Source organism: Nestor notabilis, unplaced genomic scaffold (assembly GCF_000696875.1).
Source record: "Nestor notabilis isolate BGI_N333 unplaced genomic scaffold, ASM69687v1 scaffold7109, whole genome shotgun sequence".
Taxonomy (NCBI): domain Eukaryota; kingdom Metazoa; phylum Chordata; class Aves; order Psittaciformes; family Psittacidae; genus Nestor; species Nestor notabilis.
In genome coordinates this window covers 2176-20969 of record NW_009942291.1, presented here as the reverse complement: position 1 = coordinate 20969, position 18794 = coordinate 2176, and the positions used below count along the sequence as shown (strand labels likewise).

Here is an 18794-nt window from a genome sequence, read left to right as displayed (position 1 = left end):
TCATCATCCTTATTTAAAATTAAGGTAGTCTATTCCCACATAATAGATTTCATAGAATAACTACTTCAGTGCTTCTAATGCAAAAGTTGTCCCTAAAGAGCCCCATCTTCCCATTCATTTTTCCTTGGTTAGCTGTGCTGGCTTAAGGCATTTCAGAGTTGGAAAATAGTGTCTGATTAGAAATCAACATTTTCTGTCAATACTTCATGCAGAAATTTTTGCTTTCATAGACAGTGACTTTTATTTACAAAAAGCATTCCAGTTGAAACTTCTTGGCCAGCTCCACTTTTGAGTTCTAACCCTACCTCTACCATTGATGCGTCTTATGATGTGAGATTAGTCCCTTCCAGCTTCTAAGGGTCACAACTGCCCTTAGGATAAAACAGATACAAGCATAGTACTTTGAAGATTAGATAAAAATCTAATGTATGAAAGTTCTAGGATACCAAATGCTTGTTCCTAAGCTTAGGAGCTTTAGCAGCCTTAAGATAAAGCCTTTGTAAACTTTGTAGAAATCCTTGAGTTATGTGGATTTCACTCTGAATGTGAAACTGGAGTTTCAGTCATTTTGTTTGGACTGCAGTAGTTGATTGTTATCTGTGACAGAGCTCTGGAGAAATACCATGGCTAAGTATGCTTTACCTTAAATCTCTTCATGGTGAATTAGGTCAGAAGGTTAATGACAGATCTATGCGAGACTTTTTGCTTTCTGTTCATAGATATCTCAGCTAACCACTTTCAGCTTACAGACTTTATGACCTTCCTGCCCCTTGTTTTTCAGAACATTTGCACTCAAGAAGATACTTTTAGTTATGTGCAGCTGTAGCTTGTAGCCCTGCGAAGGAGATTCTTGACTCAGAGATCAGCTACTCAGTAGCCCTGACATTAAATCACATTAGCTTGCTAGCTGCTCTAAGCTATACTACTTGATTCTAGCCCACCAAGGGACTTCCAACCATGAAGAACAGTTAAGACACAGGAAAACACTTGATAGTCCTAAAGTCACAAGGTACAATACGAGATGCTGGAAAGGCTGAAATATAGGAGAAAATGGGGGCTGAGACGTTAAAATCATAACTTCTATGAAACACCAGTAAAGCAGGCTAACAAAGGGGGATGGTAATCAACATGGGAAGAAACATAAAATCAACCAAACCTCCCAATGTGTCTGGGACTTTGTCCTGAGAAAAGCTTTGACTATTCCACTCCTAGCCAACACCTAAAATAACAACAAGTGCTGAAATGTTGTTTACTCAATGGATTGCTGGTTTAGTTTTTCAAAATTTCTAATAAAATCATCAAATACCCAAAAATGGATAATGTGAAAGATATATGAATTTGTGGTATTTTTTTTTTACTGCCTGTATATAGCATTATATGGCTTACACTTTACTTGGAAGAGGTACGGAAAATCATGATCACCTAAATGCTTAAGGTTTAACTGAAATTAATGACACTCTTAATTTGATTTTCATCAAAGTACTAAGGAGAGCAAGACATAATTTTAGGAAATCTTGAACCCAACAATTCTTAGCCAATGACCTGTGGGACATTAATTTGGAGCAAAATTTGGCATTTTCTATTCAGAAGGGTTTAGGAGGATTTAGAGACAGCTATTAGTATTACTGTCAGGAGCTTGAAGTTCTTTCCATTTTTGTCATTCCTTCATCTAATCATTTTCTTTGCCTTTAAAGTAGTGCAAAAACTACACCTCAGTTAAGACAAGATGAAAAATCTGCTGTATGTTTATTCCAAGAAATGTAAAATTAGAAAAATAAGGAAAATTATAGGGAAGAACTGCAATGAAACAGTAGAAAAATATTCAAAGTGCAATTGTAAGAAAATAAATTTTCTGAAGTACCTGATACAGGTTTGAATGGTTGTAGCTTTTCTGTTTATCTTCATCCCTTTAGGGGACTACTTTTCTCATCATGTGCAACTCAAATAGCTCTTCTGAAAAAACATGGCTTAGAATTCTACTTTTGCACTGTGATTATGACACTCACATTGTACTGCATCATATCACTTTTTCTTTTCTGATACTGTATGGTACATAGTAAGATATAAGTATATCACTCAATGCAGCAATTAAAATGTAAAAAAAAGGATGTGCCTGGTTGTTTATCTCACCCTCCTATCTTTTTAGGAATTAAGTAGCTACTTTCATGTTTCAGTAGCTGGTTAAAATTGCATAGGTTACACCAAAAGTCATCACAGTTCACAATACTTGCATGTTTCTATCCCTTTTCAAACAAATTTGAATTTTATACCTTCATTTGTGGTTGCATTCAGCAGTTTAATAGTAATCAGGAAATGAGTGAGAAGTCTGCCATAACTAAACAGCCTTCCGAAGAAAGTGCTGCATTCTTCTCACGTCCTTTAGAAGTAAAGAAAAAAAAATTGAAAAGTTCTAGTATTACATGTCACCAGGAAGCCAGGTATATTCAAAATGCAAATATGTCCCAAAATGAAAAAGTGAGCTGCCTGCCAATGCCAGTAGTTTTTAGATTCATTTCCTTCATTTCGGTCAAAATTTGATTGTTTCTATCCAGTATTACTCTCCTGGTTTACTGATGAGTATAATGTCAGACACTCTGGCTGATTAACATCAGGCTGGCTATCTGAATTTCAGATCAATATCGCTGCTGCACCTCTAAAAGGTGATATAAGAATGTTTCTGTGCAAAGGATTCATCTCATGTACACAGCACAAAATGAACTTTTTCGAATATTGACCTTACATAGAAAAGCCCAGCAGAAAGTATGGGTATGTTGCAGCAGTGTTATTTTCCTATAGTAAAGAGAAATATACATAGGTAGTAATTCTGCAATCTCTTACAGCTTTGTAATGATTTAATATGATTTAAAATTAGTCATAGTCTTTAACTGTATACTGTGAATGGGTTTTCTTTCATCAATGAATGCACTTCTCAATTTCTGATAATCTATGAGTCTCTGCAGTCAGTACCTTGTTACCAGTGTGACTGGTTATGTGTGCAGTGCTAATACACATGCAAACATAGCATCCACCCTGAGCATGATGAATCCTTCTTAATGTTCTGCATGCAGCTGAAGCACATGAAATGCCATATTCCCTGAGAACTCAATCTTTTGTCTTCATTAATAGGCATCTAATATCATGACACTGTTTACAGGTACAATCCCTCCACTCATTAAGTCAGTTGTGCAAAGTGAGGAGGGGCTAGCAACCAACGAAGGGCTAAAGATGCTGGTGACCATTTCCTGTATCTTGGTTGGGGTCTTGCTGCTTTTTGTGATGCTGCTCATCGTGAGGAGAAGGAGGAGAGAGCAGAGACTGAAGAGGCTACGAGGTAAGATGAGAGCTGTGGCACTTATTTCTACATATGTTTACTCCCTGAACATGAACGTGCAAGTGGGACTGCACGTGACCAAACTGTTCAGTTCCCAGGTGGTACCATTTTCCTGTGATAAGTAACCAACATAAGGCAACAAAGCATTTGTGTTTTCTACAGAAATTCCTTCTTCTTCATTTGGTAGTAAGTTTCTAAAAAATGTCTCATGTATCCAATGTTACTATTTTGCATGAGGGAAAGGAAAATAGTTGTCATGTGTTGGTGTTTGATTGTTTTCCTTTTTTTTGTTGTTTGTTTCTCTTGTGAATGGTCTTGATAACCTAAAATGATATTCTTTTCAAAGGATAAAATCAGATGTTGGACAGAGCCTTGGGTGACATAGTTTAGCGTGTAGTGTCCCTGCTCATGGCACAGGGTTTGGAACTAGATGATCTTAAGGTCCTTTCCAACCCTAACTATTCTATGATTCTATGTTTTGAAGATGAGGGGATTTCAGTTTTCCAGCAGATTCAAACCATGATTACTGAGTTATAAAATGAATATAGCCACTTGTTAGTATAGGCTAGAAAACACAACCAGATATTCTCATATTTATTACCATATCTTTTTCCCTATGATGCGTTAGAACTATTACAACACGTTATTGTTCACTGGCCTTACATTGTTGCTGTTTTATATTTTCTCTAATCCTTATTCAAATTCAGGTGTTTGCCATGTGAATGTTATAGATCTGGTAAATACTCCTGGCTGAGCCACAGCCAGGCTTTTGACTCTTGCAGTCATCCACTTTCTGCACTCATCCCTGTGGGTTTTTCACTAGCATACAACAGCAGATCTTACACTGGAGGTTTTCGGGGAAAAGCCTTTCAAATCCCACTCTGAATAAATATTAAAGCAATTTGTCATCTGCAAAATTAAAGCTAATAATTTCCAAGAGCCACCAAATTGTTTAGTTACTTGTCTTTTAACCAAAATGATACACATTAAAACCAGGGCCAACTATGTGTATTTTATCTCACCTTAAAATCTGTTCATCTCTCTTTTGGGCCTCATTTTGTCTTTTGAAACAATAGTTTGGATGTTTTTGCAGAAAAAGATAGAGATATAGGGCTCTTAGGCATGGGCAAATTCATAGATCAAAGTGGACAAGTAGCCTTATGTTTCATTCATAGCTCCGGAAATCAGGACAACTGGATGCTTTAGCTTTACATTGTATAATAACTTTCTCATTCAAAACCTTTTGTCATTTACGTCTGTGCATTTTTTTCATCAAAAAAAAAAAAAGGTTGTTTAAGGGTGAAGGAAGTGTTATCTTCTCAGAATTATTGTGGAATTCCATCTGGTAATGAGCAAGATATTTTGAGCTCCTTGGCTCCAGGAAAAGATGGCTGTGCACATTTAGTTTTTCATGGTTAATTTATAAGTATTCACAGATTTTTAACTTACAGTCTCTTAAGGAAGCCTGATGATTGCTGGCCAGTATGACTTTTGCATAAAGTAAGACTTCTCCAAATTATTTTCTCTCAGAATATAGGAAGTCAGAAAAATATCTGAGCTTCTTTCAAGCATACGCAGTGACAAAGAATTCATCAGTACTTTTGGTAAAAGTCATCATCATTTAACTAACATTTCTGTAAAAGCTGCATCTCACTTCTTATCTAATTCTGTTGAGCTACAGCTTGACATCCCAGCCATCTGGCCCTGTTAGACTTCTGTCTGCGTACAGGGACTGAAGTTCTTTTTTCTATCACATTTTCGGTCTCTGATGATATTCCTTTACACACGGTGGCAATCAGATCATTTCTTAGTGTTTTCATTGATAAATGAAACAGATGAATATTCTTTAATTTTTCTCTGTAATTTTCCCATCTTTTATTAATTTCCAGGATTTTGTCTGGTCCCTTTGTAATCTTTAGGTACCTTTCCTCATCTGTATATGGTAGAAATTAACACAGTATTCAAACAACTGACATATCAGCATCACATAGAGACGTAACAGCCTTTCTTCTTTCCCTTTGCAGTCTCTGCCTGTATCAGCAGGGATCACCTTTTTGGGTACAGCATTATTTTAAGAGTTTGTGTTTAACATCTTATCTGTTGAGAACATCTGTCAGTTCTCTGATTACCGTGCAACAGGGTAACATTCTCCCTTTTACAGCTATGGCTTGTATTCTTGATATATGACCTTATACTAATACAGATACATGGTTAACTTGTGGCCAAGCTACCTGATGATCCAGGTTGTTATGCCTTAGTGACCTGTCATTTTAATTATATTTTGGCTACCTAATACTTGTGCCATTTTTAAACTTTTATCGATATTATGTCACTTACTCCAGACCTCTGATAAAGGTACCAACAGTGTGATGTCTCATGGTGCATGATGAAAATAAATATTCTCTGCTTTCAAAATTGTAGTTTGACTATATTGAAACCCATGTAAAATGGCTATGTTATTTTTTTGCATCATGCTACTATGATATCAATATATTTTGAGGTACCAAATCTTTGCTCTAGAGAAATACAAGTATTTTAATGTTATTTAATTGTATCTCAGTGAGAGTTTTTTCAATGTCATCAATTCTCAATGAATTTTATTCTCATTGTAAAAAAAATCAACTTTGACATGGCTGGTTAACCACAGATTCATATTGATTGGCTTCAATTATTCCATCTCCTTTAATTGATTTCATCAAGCCTCTTTTTTTTCTTTTTTTTTGTCAGTTTGCTTATTACCAAAATCAGATTGATTCACTTCAGTAATTCATTATTTTTTTTTATTAATTCTTTTTGAATATTGATTCCATATTAGCCATTTTCTGCCCTTCTGGAGGTTACTTCATATTCTAAAAGTCTTACTGATAATCAATATTGCTGTTCCAGAAAACTGCTTAGTAAGTTCTCCAAAAAAATCCTGTATGCAGGTTTTTCTGCTCTCCTAACTAAAAATAAAAGAAAAAGAAAATGTTTTGCTCTGATAGTTTTTGTGTTCAACTTATATCTGAATTAGTTCTGAAATTGGAATCCTGTCATTATCACTTGATATGTGTCACCTGGTGGGGTTTCTTTGAGGCATAGGACTCATTTTTATTAAATCATGATTTCAGCATCAACTTTCTTTTAGTCTACATCAGAAATAATAGTTTCCACAGTGGGCCCTTCTGAAAGAATTTGTACAAGTTACAGATGTAATTCTTTCTTTTGTGGCACCAGGAGATGTGTTCTCTTTAAACCTGCTTGGCAAAGAGGAGTGGGAATTGTAAATTTATTTGTAATACATTCTGCATGCAAACATTTATATCTATGCTTATAGACAGTGGGTTTGTGGTTCCAATGTTTGTGAAACAAATGCAGCAGAACAGCAGTTTCTCCATTCTTAATCCTTTTACTCCTTGTTTTAGCATGTAGGGACAGGTAAACCTTTGTCTTCCTCCTGTGTCACCCCAGTATGATTTATTTCTTCAGAAGTACTGTTTCAAAAGAAAGCACAGTTTTCAGCAAAGCCCTGATTTTTGACCAATTTAGTAGTTCTACAGGTCAATTGGCAAAAAGGTCAATTGACTGCTGGAGTTCATGCAGCCATTCAATATGTCAGCATATATTATAAAAAAGAAACCTGATGACCTACCATTCTTTGTCCTCATTATTAACCTAGCTCCACTACTACTGTAATGGTTTTCTCTTTGTTTTTAAGTCCAACTCGCCTTAATCCAAGAAGAAAGTATCAGCACAGTATGATAGTTCAGAAGTGGCAGCATGCAATTTAATACTGTACCACAGTCCCTGATTTCCCAGGTGGCAAGCCAAATGTGCTAAGAATTTTAAAGGCGGCTGCCCCAGCAAATGGAAGTGAGGGCTGTCTCTGGGTTGGTGCCTGTCAGTTTAGCCATGTGTGAAACGCACAATGAGGAACAGTTTGTCTTTTTCACTAAGGCATGGGGTGATGCTTGGCTGGGGCAGGAGATCACACCCTTCGCTATGTCATTTATAGCCTCCCCAAGCCCTGTTTTCCCCACCTGAAAGCTGGGAGATAGGACACTGGCAGGGATCCTGACTCATTTTATGAAGTGCTCTCAATTTGCTGCTCAAAAGTGTAATATAGGAAATACGTATTACAATCTGTAGTCTATAGTCATTGATTTGTGAAACTGGCATTTCTCCCTCTGTAGCTGATGGTTTGGACACTGTTACCTTATTCAGTTGGGTTTAGGGTTTGTTTGACAGCTATATAAGATCTTTTATCTTCTTGGATGTTTGTTTTGGTCCAGTACTACACTGGCCTCTGCACAGCCATCATTAACTACAGTAATGCTGCTGACTATTACAATAATCTGCTTGAATAATTAGTACAATTAAACCCTGCTGATGGAGTTAGTTTTTTCTACAGTACTTCCTGGTTCAGCTCTTGACATGTAACATGATTTTGCATGGTGCCTCATATTATTTTGATTGAAGACACACAATCTTGTTTGCATCTCTTTGACCAAGAATGAACACATGTTAATGTGCCACATACGTTTAACGGTGGGAAGGTAATATTTTTTTCAGATGCAGCATGGAACACAACTCTATGCTGTGCTGCACCTGAGAACGTGTGAGGGAGGTTGTTTGTTGTTTAATCCTGGTAAACAAATCTAAAATACAACCTGAAAAATGTTAGGCCAATTAACCCTCAACTTTTTCCCTTCAGCTCTTCTTGAGTTGTGAATTACTTGCACCAGTATCCATAGCCTTTATTTAAGGAGGAAGCAATAGCGTCACAAAAGCTGCTAGCTGAATTAAAACAATATTTACATGTTAGATCACCCTTCTTATGTGTTCTAGAGGGAGAATGGTTTCATAATCTCTTCATGATCCTCATGCTGCTCGAATAATGAGAAACATCATAAAGGTTGCTGAAAACACCATGACTTGGAATCAAAAATAAATACAAATGTAACCAGAGCGATGCATTAAGATGGTGGTTTGTTTCTGCCTGCATCCTCTAAATTTTAAAGGCAGGATATTTAATAGGATCACAAGCAAGGAAGTTGTTGTAGGTGAAGGATACTCAGAAGGTGATTAAGAAATAAGATAGGTGGGATGGAGAAAATAAAGACAAATTCAGTAAATGTCTTGGCTGGTGCTGGTAGATTTGCAAGCAGCAGATAAAGGAAGAAATTTAAAGTTTCACATAGTAGAAGACTTGCTTGAAGACTTGCTTAAAAACTTAGAACTTGGAATTGTTTTCTTCTTGGGTTTGCTTCACTTGGTTGCACAAAAGGCTGCTTTGTTGCTGTGTGATATACTTAAGGGCTCTGGAGTCAGCATTTTTAAGTGAGTTTTTTAGCAGCAGACTGCAGGAGAACAAAGCATATCTGTCTGCTTTTGCTAAATAATACTATAGAAATTATTATATTGTGTTGGTAAAGTTTTACAGAAAGCTACCTGAATAACACTCGGTGAACCAGACCTCAGCTGCATCTTTGGACCTGATAAGTACCAAAATAATTACATTCCTAAAAGATTTTACACTAATAACAACAGCAATAACAAGAACAGGGTTCATATTTTTCCTTCAGCAGCACCTCATTTAGCAGGGCTGATCCATGTGGGAACATGTCATCTTCTTTTTTGTGTATAGACTGTTGTCTGAAGACCCAGTGGGAGTTTGGAATTATTGCTAGTGGAAAAACATTCATTTATAAGAGTAATCAAAAAGGCTGACTTCTTGGAGACTTCCCTTGTTCAGACCTCCATGCAGTCACGTTTGGTTTGGAAATAGCAGGTTGGCAACTGCTCATCCGGCTTGTGTTTGGCTCCTGCCTAGAGATGGATGTCAACATTTCTTTTGGCCTTTTCTTCCTTCTTCACCTACTCACTTGCTAACCATGGCATAATGGAACAGCGATCCCCATTATTTGCTAAACTCTTCCTTCTTCTAATACATTTCTGCAGTTTTTTCCAGTTAAGCTAATGGTAGTTTGTACTTCTCTAAGCATCTCTGGTGCTGCTGAGGAATTTAACAGGGATATCTGGGGCATAAATGCAGTTTCAGCAGAAGTAGAGACTTTCAGAGATGAGTTAGTTCTTGCCACTGATCTGAGAAACCACAATGGTCTTACACATGGCTGATTCAACTCAATTCCTAATAATCCATCTATAAAACAGATTTTCTTTCCTAATGACATTTCTTCTGTTTTCTTCTAGATGCAAAGAGTTTGGCTGAAATGCTTATGAGGTAAGAATAGATTTATTAAAATTTTAACTAATTCACTGAAAAAGTCTGTCAACTATGGCATTACATTTAAAAATTATTATAGAGACAAATGGAGAAGTTTCTGTTTGAGTTTTTCTGAGCACCTTCTGTTCCTAAATCTTTTTTCAAAACGCACCATTTGACCGTTTGTTAAGAACTAGGACACCCTGATTGTTAGAAATGGGAGAAAAAAACCAATTTGTGAACAGTATCTGTGAGGGAATACAATGGTAAAAACCTGAGAACTCTTGTGTTAGTGGATTAAATTATAGAAGCAATGTAGGTCCGTTTGGATATTTTTCCTATTCAGAAAAACATTTTCGTGTTCAATATGTACCAAAGTAATTGCTTTTCAGAAATCATCTAATTAAAGTTAGTAAATGGTTGAATGCAAGTATCTCTAAACATTTTTTATATTTATGTAATTCACTATTGCTAGGTGTTTATACCAAAAGGTACAGAAAAGCGCGTAAATCCATGTATTAATTTTCAGTTCTGTTCCATCAGCTCAGCATCCAGAAATCAAATTCAGTTGTTCAAATGCAACAGAATAACTATTCTGGCACCACAATTCTTTCAAAGATGGAAATCTCATATCTTCAATGTTTATTGTTTTGTCTGAACTTTAAACTGCTATATATATTTGAAAATGGGATCAACAAAGGATTATTTTCAAGTATAAATGAGTTTCGGTTTTATTTTTAAGCAACTAGTTTGAGATGTCAGATATTTTACCAAATGAACCATACTCTAAACTTCCTCATCCATGATTAACTTCACCTGCTATTGTAAGAATATAGTCACCTAAGACATGGTGACAGATGGTTTTAGTGTCAGCTCAGCTCTACACCATCAGCCTTGCAAATACATCTGGGTAGTCCCACTGATGGTAACAAGACTGGTCATGCAGGTCAGGTCATACACTTCCTATCTGCCTGCAGCAGCAGATTGCAGGTTTAAGCAACGTCAGGGAGATATGGTCTTTATATTTTTCAGTGTAGCAGAAAGCTGCACAGATTAACATACAGCATGTCTGTTCCCTAAAGAAACCCAGAACAGACAGGCTGAAACTTCTGGATGAAGATAGTTAATCTCAGTGACAACCACACATAACACCTCTGAAAAACTGGTAAATGTCTGCCTTAACCCTGGCTAGCTTCACTATTCTTGTCACTGCCTCTGCAAGACCATTTCAGTCTCACTCCCCTGACACTTAGAAAACTTCATCAAACTGGCAACATAGGTGCCCAATTTTGGCCTATTTTTTCTTCTGCCAATGTCAAACTTCAAATTAAACAACTTCTTTTCCCGTCCACCCCCACCCCCATGCACTCAGAGAGAAGCCAGGTGTCTTCCCAGCCTTTAGTTCAGAGCTGTTTTTCTAGGTATCTATCTCATCTGCCACTATTTCTTTTTGCTTTTCCTTTCACCTGCATTGAAATATTATCAAGTCAGCTTCTCCCATCTCATTTATTAACAAATAATTCTGTTTTTATTAAATACTCATATTGTATATTTCTTTTCTAAAAGTATGAACAAAGGCAAATGACTAGTAAAACAAGACTTCAGAGGAATTAGGGGATATAGGCCTACTTTTACAGACATGTCATAATTTGGAGCTCTCAAAGTGATGCTGTTTTGGGGAGCCCAATTTCTACAGGCAAAATGTTCTCTCATTTCTGATAAATCTGTGAAATACCTGCAATGGAAACTGGAGCTACCACAATCACCAGATGTTCTTGAAGATTTAGCATGTTAATAATCAAAGGATAATAAGTCCTCTCCAAAGTAATAATCACATATTATAGATTTCCTGATTTTTTTATATCTTTTAGATTTCACCAAATCTGCTGTGATGCAAATACCAAGAATTACGATATGCTGTGGGTTGTGCCTTGCTGTTTAAATATTGGACAAAGAGTAGAAAAGACATTCTCTGCTTGGTAGGAAGGTGTGAGAGATTGAGAGAGCTTTGTGTATCTTTTCCTTTGAGGAGATTTTTATGAGCATGCGTAAACTGGGTTAAGAATGGAACTTTATTCTTTGCTTTGAAAGTCCCTGGCTTTGGCAGTGTAAGTCAAAAAGAGAAGCAGGATAAGCCCCAGAAGTTAGCAGCTTAATGGGAGCTGCACAACTTGTTGCTGATACCTCATACTCACTCACAAATAAAAATCTCTGCTGTTATACAATCACAGCTTTTTTTTATGTTACTTTTGGGCAAATCCAGCCAACTTCTTTGTAACAGTTCTCTGTGAATCAGTAAAGCAATTGACTGTTTTTCAAATTTTGAACACAAGGCGATTAATTTTTTCTCCACAGATATTCCTCTGTCAGGCTGATTATTACAAGATTTAGTTTTCCATAGGTTTCTACAACAACCAGCTTGGACATTGGGAAACTGTGAGGTGGTTTGACTCTCTGCCAAGTACCTGGTTTATAAAGAACCATATTTCATCCCTTAACACAACTAGCTTGATAGGTTTAACCCTGTCCTGTGCATACAGAAATTTTCAGTCACTCAAGTTAAGTATAATATAGAACTACTGCTACTACTATTAATAATAATACAACAACAACGATAAGGGAAACAACAAAGGGAGAGAATATAAAACTAAAAGGGGAAAGGGAAACAAACAATAAACACAAGTGACGCACAATACAATTGCTCACCACCCACATACCCAGCCCAACCCGAGCAGCAATCTATCCCTCCTGGGTAATTCCCCCCAGTTTATATACTGGGCATGACATGCTGTAGTATGAAATACCCCCACTTTGGCTAGTTAGGGTCAGGTATCCTGTCTCTGCTCCCTTCTGGTTTATTGTGCCCCTCCTCACTGGCAGAGCATGAGAGACTGAAAAGTCCTTGATCAGGGTAAGTGCTACTTAGCAACAACTAAAACATCAGTGTGTTATCAGCATTGTTCTCAAACTAAAGCCAAAACACAGAACTCCACCACTTACTAGGAAGGAGAGAAAAATAACTGTTACAGCTAAAACCAGGACAACTCCTCATCCACCAGGCTGTTATAATACTTTGATACTTGAATTTTCCCAGGTTAGAAAATACTTGGGCACCAGACTTCAAAATTGCATTCCTAAAAATCTTTGCCTCACTGTCAAGTCCTAGTGACACTTAATTCCTGTTAGTACTTTAGAATTTTATAAACTGAAAGTCGAGCTATGGTGCTCTACAAAAAATAATTCAACATTCCTTGATCCAGAAAAGATAGCATGCTAACCAGCAGCAACCCTCTTACTACTGCCAGTTTTCTGTTCTGTTTTTGGACACTCCATGTCACCGTGCTGCTACATACAGAAGAATTAATTATACCAGTAAGTAGGAGGATAGAGATCACAGAAAACAAGGCACAACCCTTGAGTATAGTGGGGATTTTTGTAAATATAGAGGCCTGTGTTCCGGTTCTGACTTGAAGGACTTTCCATGTTATCTTGCATAAAACTATCCCTGGAGCCAAGAATGGGATTCAGAATTCTCTCTTGGCAGGTGAGCAGTATAACTGGAAACTGGGGAACTGTCCTTCTGCACAAACAATGCTTTCTGTGCAGTTGAGTACTTTGCAATAGTATGAATATATAGTATTTGTACCACAGAAAAGCTTCTAGATCTCACTGGGATTCTGGCATCTGCATTCTCTGATGAATTAATCTCTTTGTCTCCTGTTTCCCTGGAGCAAAGGAGGGGTGCAATGAGGAACTTATTAGACTCAGTTATGTATTGCACAAATTCTGTATGTGTCTGATTGCATGTAGCCTGTAACTATTGAATTATTGATTATGAATTGAAATTGGATCTCAGAAATTCAGTTTCCTAGGTAATCACAGGTTTGCTCTATGACTTTGGACAAGCCCAAAGTAGTCCAACTTTTCAAGGGCATGAATTCAAGCATATTTGTCATGAAGATAATATATTAGTCTCTAATTCTTTTGGCATTTCAGCAACTTGAGTGGAAACCAATAAGAGAGTGGCATTGAATCAATACAGACCCTTTGCAGAGTCTCTGAGAACATCAATGTGGAATTTATCTGCATTTTAGGATCCTAAATGTCTTTGAAAATTTATGTGCTTAATAAGACACTGTGACTACTAGTATCCACTGATTATATATGGAGAAAAATGTGGCAGCCCTTGGTTAGCTCTCTTGATATTTTGCTTCCATAATGATTAAATGATGCACCAGTTGTAGGCTATTTGAATGCATATCAGCTATCCAGCTGCACACAATGGCAATGATACCACTTAACCACCCAGGTAAGACAGAGATGTTAAAGTTTGAGATACATAGATAGTCTTAATGCTGGGGACCACAAAAGCACAAAAAGCGAGAGTCAGCCAGAAAGGAGTACCTGTGTGACTTGAAGATCTCACTCTTGGATTTGGAGCAGAATTACTGACCACAGAATTTCCACCTAAAAGGACTCTAGGAGAACCTCTAAACCTGAAAGTTATGTCTTTCTCACATGGAGACACAACAGAAAGTTAAGGTAAATTCTCTAGAGATGTGGGCTCATTGCACATGCATTTATCTCCTATGTAGAGGCTCACACTCTGGGAAGAAGTGAGCTTCTCATCAAGCGGCTTAATAGTCCTCTGCTGATTCCATTAAGAACAATAATCCATTGCCAAAAGAGAACTATCTGTGATCTACAGATATTTTACATTAGAAAATGAACTTCCATTTAGATTTTAAAGTTCTTTGAAGAGTAAGCACTTGGATTACACTACAGGCTGATTTATCTTAATTTTCCTCAGCCTCCCTGCGTAAAGAAGTATTTGCAAATGTTTTCTCTCCTCCAAAGAGTAATTACATCTAAAAAGGCAAAAAGTCCCTGGGATTTTAGTGCAGTCTGAAGGTTTCTTGGTGCAAGCTCTGTACTAGAAATGATTGTAGCACTCAGTTTTACTAACCATTTTCATTTGCTTTCAGTAGACAGCTTATTTGAGAAGTCATTTTCTGGCACACAAACTTCAAAATGAAATTGTTTCAATTTGCATGATGATGGAATAATTGGTTTATGTTCTTTTTTAGAATATTGCATCAATCATCTAGAAAATAATCCATGAATGTAGATAAGATTTGCAATTTTAATCTTGGAACATCAATGGGACTAAAACCTTTATTTTATGCAATTTATTATTAGAATCCCTAGTTATTAATTTGCTTTTTCATTTATCAGTTCCAGTGGTACTTGGATTCTATTGAATGAAAAAGATGGAAAGTTAAAAAGAAAAAATAAACAATTAGAAATTACTCATGACATCATTTTCCTACCAACCTGTCTGAGCAGTTTTGTGTTTCTTTATTCATATTAACGAGGAATAAAAGAAAAGGTCCATCCTGCAAAGCGTTTTTACTAGTTTTCTTATATGACAGCTCTTGAAGCAAATAATACAAAATTTTCAGGAGCTACCTACTGATAAAGAATAGACTAAATCCCTCAGCACTGTGCACTATGCATTCATCTAACTTCTTCTCATGTGCAATAAATTAACACCATGCACTGGTAATACTATTTTTTCTTTGAGCCGGACAGATTTTAAATGAGGAAGTTTGCAAGTATCTTATAATTTAGGCTAAATGTTAATGTGTTTACTTCTCTTTTGTTTTTAGCAAGAACACCAGGACATCAGATACACTTAATAAGCAGCAGCAAACACTGAGGATGCACATAGACATTCCCAGAGCACAACTTCTGATTGAGGAGAGGGACACGATGGAGACCATTGGTAAACTTTTGTTGGGATTGTTTTCAATGGTTAATGTAACAGGCACTTGTAGGTGGACTTCCCTTACCCCACACCTTTTCCCCACTGCACACATGAAACAAAAATAGCTACAGAGTAATTTGCCACATTGAAAAGAGCAAACTGACATTTGAATCATTTTCCATCTTAAGTAATCTCAGTACAGTATTTAAAATAATGCAGGACATTAGGAAAATGAAGCTGTTGGAAAAGGCCGCTTGAAGGAAATGTAAATGAAGACTGGTAGTTTTATGATTTTCATTTTGATTTCCTGTTTGGCTTTGACTAGACAGTTGGATCACTGGCATTACTTATAAGGAAAATGAAATTCTGAAACTAAAATATCGGTATTTAAAGCCTTGCAGCAGCCAACTTCTAAAACTTACATGTTGCATATTGTATCCACCTGTTCATGGTGAATGGTATTTCAACATTTTGATCAGTATTCAGCTCTTGTGTATCCATGCAAAATTCAAATCTAAACTGTTTCACATAACAGAAAACAAGATTTCTTATGTGTCTGGCACATAGCTGAACTGTCATAAAAAAATAGAATTGTTTGGTGGTAGGTTTTTTTTCCAGATAGTTTAACACATGTCTGAAATCTCAACAGAATAAAAATATAGCCTGATCTCATGATTGTGTGGGTACATGCTGTGGCAAGACCCTTCAGAATGACTGTTCTTGTTAGACCGATAACTTTTTTTGGATCAAAGTCTGTGTAGAAGCAGTCTGTGATGGCTGAGAATGTAACAGCATCCCAGGGATGGTGTGGCTGGAGAGGAAACTCGGAAAGCAGGGATCAGCATCCCTCATCTCCCACCCATGCCCACACTGGGAAGAGACAAGCTGCTTTAGCCCTGGCACGCTTGCTGTCAGTCTGGTATGGGGGTGGCCTCGGGACATTTCAGAGTTTGTTCTGCAGATTTGAAAAGGAGACCTGTGCTTCACCTGAAGTACAGATATTTTTTTAATGCTGATCTGACCTTCCCAAAGTTTGCCTCTGTGATGCAGACTTTTGCACCAGGCTTCATCCTAAAGACAGTTTTTACTTTCGAGTTAGCTGCTGAAAAATAGGAGGTTATAGTGGAAATACCATTAGTGCCTTAACTATGTCAAGTGATCCGTGCCTTGATAATAGCAACCTCTCTACACAGCAATCAGACTAAGGAGGCACTTTGGCGGTCTTTGACACAGTTTGCTGCCAAGAGGCTTTGTTCCCAACCTGAATAAAAGCTTATATTTTTTCCAGAGACAGAGTAATTTGATTTCATAATGCTCATTCTGTTTATGGCCTTCTTTGGCTAAAAAATGCTAGTTATGCTATTGTGCAGAACTGTTTGCCTTAATGGTGTCTTGTCAAGTTAAAATAAACCAAAACCCAGAAATGCTTAGACGAGGAGGATCAACCTCTGCTGGCTAGTAAATGCACAGAAGCTCCAATGCTACCCTTAGAAATACATTGCAAATATATATATATATAGCATAGCATAGCATAGCATAACATTAACTTCTTGTGGCTTTTATTACTGTTAGGAATGGATAAAAAGACTGTAAGGAATGAAAAAGAAAGTCTGATAGTATCCAAATAGGTGTTCTGCAAACACAAAGTGGAAGATTTATTGCTGTTAAACCGTCCATGATTAAGTGCACCAGTTTCCTCTTTGGTGTGAAAGAAATACAATAGAGAGATCACAACTGAAAAAAAAAAATAGTAGTGCTGTATAGCACTGGCTTTCTGCAGGGACCAAGGTCTGAGTAGAAATTTGGTGAATATATCTTACTCCATGGGGAAGCAATAGGCAGCAGAACCATGCAGCAGTCAAGGTCTTCACTACAGTACTCACATAGTTGAAAATAAAGTTCCCTGAGAACTGTCTTGGGTCATGGCCATCCCTTCTGCAATATTCTGTCTCTGGAGAAAAAGCTGGCTGGTGGACGGATAGTTAGCAACCTAACAACCTCTTTTGGGGAAGACATGGTCAATTTCACTGAGAACATGACTAATCGTTTTAATAAGAAGAAATACATAAGTATGCTGTTGAAAGGTTTAGCTGAGGTCTCTGAAAATTAAAAGGAAGAGGGCAGTGTTCAGAAGATGAGAAAGAAAGAATTAGGACCAAAAATAATTACACACAAATTAGCCTTTTGGAAGGGTGCTTAATAGTCTCAGTTGCACATCTCTAAGGTGAAATTGCTATAGATATGGAAATTACACTCATTCTTTAGTTTTATATGAACTTTGAGTTTAAACGCAGAGCCTCCCAAGCCGTGGTACACACTTCGAAGCTATCTTGAGTCCTACAGAGAAAAAAGAGCTGTCAGTGGTGGCGCCCAGATGAAAATAAGTCTGGAGACTTGCTGGAAAGCTGTTATGAAGGCAACCCCCAAATTCATTGCTCATTACCTAATGGGATTTTTTTATTTACAGATGACAGATCAACAGTTCTGCTCACTGATGCTGACTTTGGAGAGACATCTAAACAGAAGTCACTGACTGTCACCCACACAGTACATTACCAGTCTGTGTCACAAGCTACAGGACCACTAGTGGATGTTTCTGATGCCCGACCAGGAACAAGTAAGCATATAAGAGAATATGTTATCTGAAGAGGAGAAAGCTATAAGAAAATTAATACTGTGCTCCTGCATTTGCATCCTCATGGGGTTTTTTCTTCATCTGAAAGTTGAAAGAAATATGTTTAGGTCAGCAGAGAACATTTCTTATACAATTGCATTTAGTAATTCAATATGGTTAAAATTGAATATGCATCGGAAATGTAGGTGTAATTTGAAATAATTCATACCTGGCTTTCATTAAACCAAATGTGTGCTAGATTTTCATTTCTAGAATTTATGTCATAGGTTAACTTAATGGCTTTTAATGTCTAATATATTTTTTTCTCAGTGATCAATCTTTATTGTATTCAAAATACATCTTCCCTCCTTCCCTCTCCATCAGTCAAGAAATACATTTCTCATTATTGCTTTTCTGAAAAGTTGTATTTCCAGTTTTAGTTGTTACGGTAAATTACTTTTCTCAGATATATTAATGCTGAGTTATTCTTATAGTGATTAAAATGCTATCGTAAATTAATAAACTGTCTTCCTATTTTTCCTATAAATGTGTTCCATATCTATATACTACTACCAAAGTGTAGTTCACTAGCAGTTCGCAATTTCTAAAATCTCTTGGATTTTTTCTATTCACTGACTATTTCAGAATTTGTTTACTTGGTGAGTTCAGTGAACATAAATGCTGAAAGCTCAGTCGTTAGAATGCAGATTATTTGAAAAATCTTAATTTCACCTCCATTTCCACCCCAGTTGTTATGACAGCTGTTCTAGTCCTGTCCTTGCTGCTTTTCTAACTGTCAGTTTCAATGTATGGCTAGTTATTTCTTGAGGACTAGATTAGTACCATCTTTTTTCATCTATGGAGAATCATGTCATTT

At 36.8% G+C, this 18794-nt stretch overlaps 1 protein-coding gene across 1 annotated transcript in view; it reads left to right on the top strand.

Moving 5' to 3' along the window:
- DSCAM (Down syndrome cell adhesion molecule) overlaps nucleotides 1-17920 on the top strand; it is a gene marked incomplete at its 3' end in the record, with an annotated part of 125369 nt that extends 107449 nt beyond the window's left edge. Inside the window, exons 20-23 of the mRNA XM_010021318.1 lie at nucleotides 3155-3331; nucleotides 9524-9554; nucleotides 15206-15321; nucleotides 17771-17920. Of these exons, the coding sequence (XP_010019620.1) occupies nucleotides 3155-3331; nucleotides 9524-9554; nucleotides 15206-15321; nucleotides 17771-17920 (474 nt within the window). The remainder of the gene's footprint in view (nucleotides 1-3154; nucleotides 3332-9523; nucleotides 9555-15205; nucleotides 15322-17770) is intronic.
- Nucleotides 17921-18794: the final 874 nt, after the last annotated feature.